This window comes from Cebus imitator, unplaced genomic scaffold, assembly GCF_001604975.1.
Source record: "Cebus imitator isolate Cc_AM_T3 unplaced genomic scaffold, Cebus_imitator-1.0 Scaffold351, whole genome shotgun sequence".
In the NCBI taxonomy this organism is placed as follows: Eukaryota; Metazoa; Chordata; class Mammalia; order Primates; family Cebidae; genus Cebus; species Cebus imitator.
Window position 1 is genome coordinate 700,150 of NW_016107666.1, and position 9,111 is coordinate 709,260.

The following is a 9,111-nucleotide window of genomic DNA, read 5'->3' on the forward strand; positions in this document are numbered from 1 at the left end:
TTTTTAGTAGAGACGGGGTTTCACCATGTTGACCAGGATGGTCTCGATCTCTTGACCTCGTGATCCACCCGCCTCGGCCTCCCACAGTGCTGGGATTACAGGCTTGAGCCACGGCGCCCGGCCTTAAATATTTTTAAAAGGTTTAAATATTTTTTTAAGGTTTAACTTATACATCAGCCTATATAAAATGCATTTCAAAACTATCTGTGTTCTTTAAATTACCAAAAGAAAAATGTTAATTTTTTTTTCCCTCTAACAGATAAAAATCTTCACTCCTATGCTGATTTTTCTGGTGCCACTGAAGTTATTTTGGAAGCAGAATTAAGCGGAGGAGATGGTGATATCGCTTGGCAGCACACCCAGCTGTTTAGACAAAGCTTAAATGACCATGAAGAAAATTGTTTGGAGATAATTATAAAATTCAGTGACCTTTGAGAACCTGAACATTATAGAAAAGCTGGCAATAATCAAGAAGTTACTGAAGTAGTCTGTTGGTTCCGTGCATGCTTAGTTGGCAATTACCACCCTGTGCTAGTATATTTCTTTTGCTAGCTATCCATCATGTAACCCTCATGAAAAATTATCTTTATACTGTGGACTATAATAAAATCCTGAATTAAAAACCTTTCTTCCATATGTGACTATAATTTGGAGTAAAGTCTTGTTGACCCAGTATGGGATTTTAATATAAAAACTATAAGTATGGTTTTAAAAGTTGAATGATAGTATTCATGATTAAATGCTATTCACGATTATGATAAAATCTTGGGCTCATAATAGTAATTTGACATTTCCTGATCAGCCATTAATTTCTTCCTAAGTGGTTGAATTAGAGTCTTCTAATATTTTTAATTTTTAATTAATGTGAAAGCATAGTATCTCATAAATTATATAATGCATGAAAATTTATATGATTGTAAATATGTAGGCATTTAAGAAATAAAATGAATTATTTTGCCTTACATCTTTTTAGTGGTTATTTTGGCTAAATAAAACTTTTTACTTTTTGCTAAACATTGAAAAATACTCGAATAGATATGAGTTATGAAAACATTTAACATCAATAGCATACATTAAAAGGTACATTTTAAATTTCATAATACGTGGACATTTTGAAAATGCCTTACCTTTGAAAAATATTTATTTATTTATTTATTTATTTATTTTTTAGATGGAGTCTTGCTCTGTCACCAGGCTCGAGTGCAGTGGTGTGGTCTCGGCTCACTGCAGCCTCCACCTCCCAGGTTCAAGCAATTCTCCTGCCTCAGCTTCCCAAGTAGCTGAGACTATAGGTGTGCACCACCACACCCAGCTAACTTTTTTGTATTTCTAGTAGAGACAGAGTTTCACTATGTTGGCCAGGATGCTCTTGATCTCCTGACCTCGTGATCCACCCACCTTGGGCTCCCAAAGCGCTGGGATTACAGGTGTGAGCCACTGCACCCGGCCACCTTTGAGTTATATTTTTACCTCATTGAATAAAATATTTTTGACTTTGAAACTATGTAACTATATTATACAGTATTTATATACTGTATCAAGCGTTTTTGTGTATGTTCTCTATAACCTCTCGTTTAGTGAACATTTATTAAGCATTTATGTATAAGCATTGTGATAGCACTATGGAGGAAGCAGTGGTGAAAAAGACCCAAGGCTCCAGATTTCTTTGTGTTATTCTGCAAAGTGAGTTCTTAACTCTTTATACAAGAAAAGGACATCCTCAGAGAGTCTCACCTTGTGCCCCTCAGTAGAACATGACATGTATTATAAAATAAGATGCTGAAACAAAAGTCTTATATTTGCTTTATTCTTTTTTCTTTTTAGAGATGAGATCTTGCGGTGTTGCCTAGGCTGCTGGGAACTCCTGGGCTTAAACCATCCTCTCACCTCAGCCTTCCAAGCAGCTGAGACTATAGGCATGCCCCATTTGCTTTGTGATTGCGGTAAAACGCTGTTTAGAATCACTGCTAAAAGGTTATATTTCAAAAGAAGTAATGTATGCATCTGAAATCATTAATATGTCTTGAATATAAGAATGTTTTTTGGAACTCTGACTCTTAAGTTATTTTAGACTATAGTAGCCAAGTACTTAAGATTGGAGAGACTTGACACTTACCTGTCTTGTGGTATCTGCTATTGGGACAGTGAGTATCTTGATCATATGGGCTAAGCCTGTTAACCGGCCTGAGAAAACCTAGAGCTTTTTAAGCAGTTTTATCAAGATGGTAATAGAATGTGGGAACTCAACTGAATGGATGCATTCCAACTTTTACTGTGGCTTTAAGCAGAAAAAAATGATTGGAGTCCAAATATTAGAGAGTTAAACGTCAAAAAGAAAATGTAGGTGCACACTTTTTTTTAAAATACTTTTCAATATATATACATATTTTTCATTTTACTTTAAGTTCCGGGATACAAGTGCAGAACGTATAGGTTTGTTACATAGATACACGTGTGCCATGGTGGTTTGCTGCACCTATCAACCTGTCATTTAGGTTTTAAGCCCTGCATGAATTAGCTATTTGTCCTAACGCTCTCCCTCCCCTTGTACTCTACCCCATGACTGGCCCGGGTGTGTGTTGTTCCCCTCCCTGTGTCTATGTATTCTCATTTAACTCCCACTTATGAGTGAGAACATGTGGCATTTTTTTTTTTTTTTTTTTTTTCCTGTGTTAGTTTGCTAAGGATGATGGCTTCCGGCTTCATCCATGTCCCTGCAAAGGATGTGATCTCATTCCTTTCTGTGGCTGCATAGTACTCCAGGGTGTATATGTACCACATTTTTTTAATCCACTCTGTCATTGATAGGCGTTTGGGTTGGTTCCATGTCTTTGCTACTATAAATAATGCTGCAATAAACATATTGTGTGCATGTGCCTTAATATTAGAGTGATTTATATTCCTTTGGGGATATACCCAGTAATGAGATTGCTGGGTCAAATGGTATTTCTGGTTCTAGATCCTTGAGAAATCACCACATTGTCTTCCACAATGGTTGAATTAATTTACATTCCCACCAACTGCGTGAAAGCATTCCTGTTTCTTCACAGCCTCACCAGTATCTATTGTTTCTTAACTTTTTAATAATTGCCATTCTGACTGGCATGAGATGGTATTGTGGTTTTGATTTGTAATTCTTGAATGGTCAGTGATGTTGAGCTTTATTTCATGTTTATTGGCCGCATAAATGTCTTTTGATAAGTGGCTATTCATATCATTCGCCCACTTTTTGATGGGGTCGTTTGTTTTCTTCTTGTAAATATGTTTGAGTTCCTTGTAGATTCTGGATATTAGACCTTTGTCAGATGAATAGACTGCAAAAATGTTCTCCCATTCTGTAGGTTGCCTGTTTACTCGGATGCTAGTTTCTTTTGCTCTGCAGAAACTCTTTAGTTTAATTAGATCCTATTTGTCAATTTTTGCTTTTATTGCAATTGATTTTGGCATTTTCATCATGAAGTCTTTTTCTGTGCCTCTGTCCTGAATGGTATTGCCTAGGTTTAATCAATGTGCAAAAATCACAAGCATTCCTATACACCAACAGTAGACAGAGAGCCAAATCATGAATGAACTCCCTTTCAAAATTGCTACAAAGATAATAAAATACCTAGGAATACAGCTAACAAGGGATGTAATGGACTTCTTCAAGGAGAACTACAAATCACTGCTCAAGGAAATGAGAGGACACAAATGGAAAAACATAACTTCCTTATGGATAGGAAGAATTAATATCATGAAAATGGCCGTACTGCCCAAACTAATTTATAGATTCAATTCTAGTCCAATCAAACTACCATTAACATTCTTCACAGAATTAGAAAAAAATAAATTTCATATAGAACCAAAAAAGAGCTCGTATAGCCATGGCAGTCCTAAGGAAAAAGGTTAACAAAGTTGGAGGCATCAAGCTACCTGACATCAAACTATACAAGTTTAGAGTAATCAAAACAGCATGGTACTGGTACCAAAACAGATGTAAAGACCAATGGAACAGAACAGAGACCTCAGAAAGAACACCTCATCTATAACCATTGTGACAAACCTGACAGAAACAAGCAATGGGGAAAGGATTCCCTATTTAATAAATAGTGCTAGGAAATCCCACTAGCCCTATGCACAAAATTAAAACTGGTCCCCTTCCTTGTACCTTGTACAAAAATTAACTCAAGATAGATTAAAGACCAAAATGTAAAACACTTTTCTTAAATGTATTTCATCAGTTTTAACCCTGAGCATACCCAATATGTGTTAGTAGATATTTTATCATATAAAAAAGTTTGGAAATGATACAGAAGGTATGGGACAACACAGTTCTCAATAATGTGAAAAGTTTAATGACAGTAAACTGATAAGGCAAAAGTAACTTAGTCAAAGAATGGCAGATTAAGTACAGAACCCTCAGTGAGCCACCAATATTAAGGTACATTTCATTAAGGGTCTTCTGATTGATAAACTTTCCACTGCCATTGCACATTATTTAAAAAGAATCTATACCCTGGTTTCAGGTCAGATCTCGTCATGATGAATTCCACAGACACTGCTTGTTATTGCAGTGTTTTATTTTTTAAGAAAGTCCTTTGCTGAAAACCACATTCTCGTGGTGAACAAGAAGTAAAACTGATGTTTTGATCAATTTACAAGGAAAAAGAGTGCTTCTGATTAAAGGAGGGCCAGAGAACACTTTGTTATAGAACACTTTTGAGATGGAAAGGGTTGTTAGAGATAATTTAACCCAGACTTCTTAATTTTCGATGAAGAAAACTCAAGCCCAGAGAAGGTAAATGACCTGTCCTAAAAATTCAGTGAATCAGTGTAGGCAAGATTCATTGCTACATCTATCAAGTTGCAAGGTTATAGAATCAGGCCGGCAAGTGGGTTGCTGTTTTAGTATGTGTTATGTGAATAGAGATATTTCAATAGAAATGTTCAAGTTGAGAAGATATTACAATTGAAATTAGAAGGTATTAATATTGAAATACAGAAATTTTAATAGAAATGTTCAAGTTGAGAAGGTGTCACAATTTAAATTGATTTTTCTAACTATAGTTAAGCTTTTCTAAAGATTTTTTTTTCCTCTACAACAATAAGTTGTGTTTTTATTTTGTAGTATCAGCAAATACACCTTCATAAACTAATAGCAGATCCAGGTAGCTTACCTTCCTTAAATACTTTTGGGAGAAGAAGAAGAGGAAACCAATACAGGTCATGATTGGTTTTATTTATTTTAGCATATATTCAGTTACATTCTCCATATTGACTAAAACACTGTTTTATTTTTGATAAGAGATTTAGAATAGACCTAAACCAATAGTCACCACTTTTAGAGTTTTTAATAAGTGCTAGTGACTTTCAGTGTCTTATTTTATCATGATGGCATTGTACAGTAGACACTATATCTTATCCCCATTTTATAGGTGATGAAACTGAGGAGTTCAGTGGGAGCCAGTATTTTAATGCCAGTGTGTTCAACATAGCTTTCCTATTTCTTAAGCCACAGTAAAAACAGACTCAGAAGTTGAGACCTTGCTCTCTTCTCTCTTAGTTTTCTAAAGACTTGCTCTGGAATTAACAAAATTGTTTTATAATGATATAACAAAATATTATAAAGTGAAAGTGCTGCCTCTTCTCCCCATGGTCCTTATTATTTTCCAAGCTAACTGCCAAAAATTTTGCATGTGTCCTTCCAAAGGTTTCCTATGTATTTTCATGTCTATATTTCCCTGTTTACTTTTGAGGTTAAACTATTTTTAAATGTTCATTGGCCATTTTTGTTTTGTATATAAATTTTCTGTATGTATTTATGTAGTATATATAAAATTATATGTTAATATATTTACAATATATAAAATTGAATTTATATGTAAACACACTCATACCTTTTTCTATTGGATGGGTTCTTTGTTTTGATAATCATGTTTAATATCCAACTCTTTATGATTGCTCTTTTCACATCAGCTTGCAATTGATGAGTAATTATCTTCTCCATCTCTTGAGATTACTAATTAGAACTATTCCAGAAGTCTCTTTTGTTACTGAAATGTCTCTATTTTCTCTTGAATTGTATCACATTGTTCACCTTTGTTCTCTTATGTTTTCCTTAAATGTTTGATCCACTATATTTATAATTAAGGACTAAACTGATATTAACAGGTAACTGGCCTGAGTTTTCTCACTCATTAGTTTTTTTTTTGTTTTTTGTTTTTTTTTTTGCCAGACCCCTCCCTTGGGTGGGAGGGCTGACTGCTGGAGTATAAGTGGTGGGATGGCAATGCCAATCATGATGGCATGCCAATCATGAGCTTCACCGTGGGGTTCCTGGGCATCTGACTCTCAGACCCATCACTCCCTGCTCAATACTTAGCTTCATTTGTTTCGGTGATTTTCTTTATTACTTCTTTCTTACGTAAAGCATACACACGATTCCGAAGTGAAAACTATGTATCAGAGTGAGTGCAGAAGTTTTGCTTCCATCTCTGTGTTCTTCCTTCTGTGCTTCCTTCTTCCACCCACCCCACCCTCATGTGTAACCACATTCATTAGCTTGGATTTATTCTTTCATCTTTCCCATTTTGAAAATAAAAGCAAAAAGCATTTCTCCCCCTTTCCATCACTGTAGGCACTAATCTGTACTCAGAAGCTGTTTTGCACCTTGCCTTTTTTAACTTAGTATTTCATGAAAATCATGCTACATCAGTATTTTAAGAGCTTCCTCATTCTTTGTACAGCTGTGTAATATTTCTTTCAATATATGATAATTCACTGTAGAGAGCCAGAGTAGCCCACCCCCACTCTGGGGGGATCAGCAGCAAGTCTGCTGTGAACTTTGGGTGAACTCCAGAGAAGTGAAACCATAATAGAAGGATGTGTATGTTTTGGGGTAGAACAGAGACAGGCCTAGAGAGACAACCAGCTTTCACTGACCTTGCTGCAAGATAGCTGTTAGCTAAAGTACATTAACTGGAGTATGAGAATAATATTCACAGGCTGTTCTAAGTAACTGCACCCTCCCTCTGCCATGTGCTTTGTGAACATACAAAATAAAGTACTCTGAGACAGGTAGGGACCAAAGAGACTGACATTCTCATCTCTTGGACCGCCTGGCTCAGCTTTTTCTATGTTATGTTTGTCGTTGTGTTTTTCTTTATCCCCCACTGTTTGCTCTTAGGTCTTTGAATCCTTGTGTAGCGCAGGATGCAGTGTGTGCCAGAATTCACATTTTGACTTCAGTTTTTTTTTTTTGTTTTTTTTTTTGAGATGGAGTTTCGCTCTTGTTACCCAGGCTGGAGTGCAATGGCGTGATCTCGGCTCACCGCAACCTCCGCCTCCTGGGTTCAGGCAATTCTCCTGCCTCAACCTCCTGAGTAGCTGGGATTACAGGCACGCACCATCATGCCCAGCTAATGTTTTGTACTTTTAGTAGAGACGGGGTTTCACCATGTTGACCAGGATGGTCTCGATCTCTTGACCCCGTGATCCACCTGCCTCGGCCTCCCAAAGTGCTGGGATTACAGGCTTGAGCCACCGCGCCTGGCTTAATTGTTTTATATTACAAATTCTTAAGATGATTTGACATGTTGATTAGCTTTTGGGGAAGCTGTTGTCTTTGAATTGATAGAAAGACTTCCATCAATAAGCTACATAAAATTGTAGGACTCATTACTGTTATCAAACAAAATGTAGGACCGAGATTCACCAATTTGTATGTCTTAATTTCTATAACTTGTACCTTTTCTCAACTTTCAATTTTCTGTGAAGCAAATATGCTCAGTCCTTGTAGCTATCTTTGGATTTTTGCAAGGAATAATTCTCAGAATGCTTTGTAAATATCACCGCTGCATTTTGTAAAACTAGCTCTGCAGAGCTAGCTAGCTCCACCATAGCACTCTCTTAATTTAAAAGAATTGTCGGCAAGGCGTGGTGGCTCACTCCTGTAATCCCAGCACTTTGGGAGGCTGAGGCGGGTGGATCACGAGGTCAAGAGATCAAGACCATCCTGGCCAACATGGTGAAACCCCGTCTCCACTAAAAAAATACAAAACTTGGCTGGGCGTGGTTGCGTGCACCTGTAGTCCCAGCTACTCAGGAGGCTGAGGCATGAGAATTGCTTGAACCCAGGAGGCGGAGGTTGAAGTGAGCCGAGGTTGCACCACTGCACTCCAGCCTGGCACCTGGCGACAGAGCAAGACTCTGTATAAAATAATAATAATAATAATAATAATAATAATTGTCATTAGTATCTTTGTTTTTTCCCCCAGTTACTTCCTGCTATTATTTAGTTTTAAAAACTAAAATACAGGGAAATATAAAGAATAATATAAATCAGTGCACTCTCCACTCAAGTAATATATATTAGCATTGTTTTATTTGCTTCATCTTCTAATGAAAAACAAAACACGTATAAAGATGAAGTCTCCTATAGACCCTTGTATTAGTCCATGATCACACTACTATAAAGATACTACCTGAGACTGGGTGATTTATAAGGAAAAGAGGTTTAATTGACCACAGTTCTACATGGCTGGGGACACCTCAGGAAACACAATCATGGCGAAAAGGGCAGCAGGCATATCTTACATGGCAGCAGTTGAGAGGCAGCATAAAAAGCCCAAGGGAGGCCAAGCACAGTGGCTCACGCCTGTAATCCCAGCACTTTGTGAGGCCTAGGTGGGTGGATCACCTGAGACCAGCAGTTCGAGACCAGCCTGGCCAACTTTGTGAAATACTAGCACTACTAAAAATACAAAAATTAGCCAGGCATGGTGGCGCACACCTGTAGTCCCAGCTACTTGGGAGACTGAGGCAGGAGAATCTCTTGAACCTGGGTGGCAGAGGTTACAGTGAGCTGAAATGGCACCTTGGCACTCCAGCCTGGGTGACGTAGTGAGACTCCATCTCACCAAGAAAAGCCCAAGAGAAACTGCCATTTATAAAACCATCAGATCTCGTGAGAACTCCCACACAATGACAAGAACAGCATGGGGAAGCTGCATCCATGATCCAGTCACCTCCCACCAAGTCTCTACCTCAACATCTGAGGATCACCGGTCAAGATAAGATTTGGGTGGGGACATAAAGCTTAACCATATCAACCTTATTCCTTTTTATTTTATT

At 37.4% G+C, this 9,111-nt stretch overlaps 1 protein-coding gene across 4 annotated transcripts in view; it reads left to right on the plus strand.

Annotated features, from left to right (window-relative positions):
• Nucleotides 1-962, plus strand: part of NGLY1 (N-glycanase 1) — a 63,386-nt gene extending 62,424 nt beyond the window's left edge. For 3 of the 4 annotated variants that reach the window (XM_017506214.1, XM_017506215.1, XM_017506216.2), the window contains one exon: nt 260-962. In XM_017506214.1, the coding sequence (XP_017361703.1) occupies nt 260-435 (176 nt within the window). In that variant the 3' untranslated portion in view covers nt 436-962. The remainder of the gene's footprint in view (nt 1-259) is intronic. The other variant, XM_017506217.1, reaches the window with a different exon arrangement.
• The last annotated feature ends 8,149 nt before the right edge of the window (nt 963-9,111 follow it).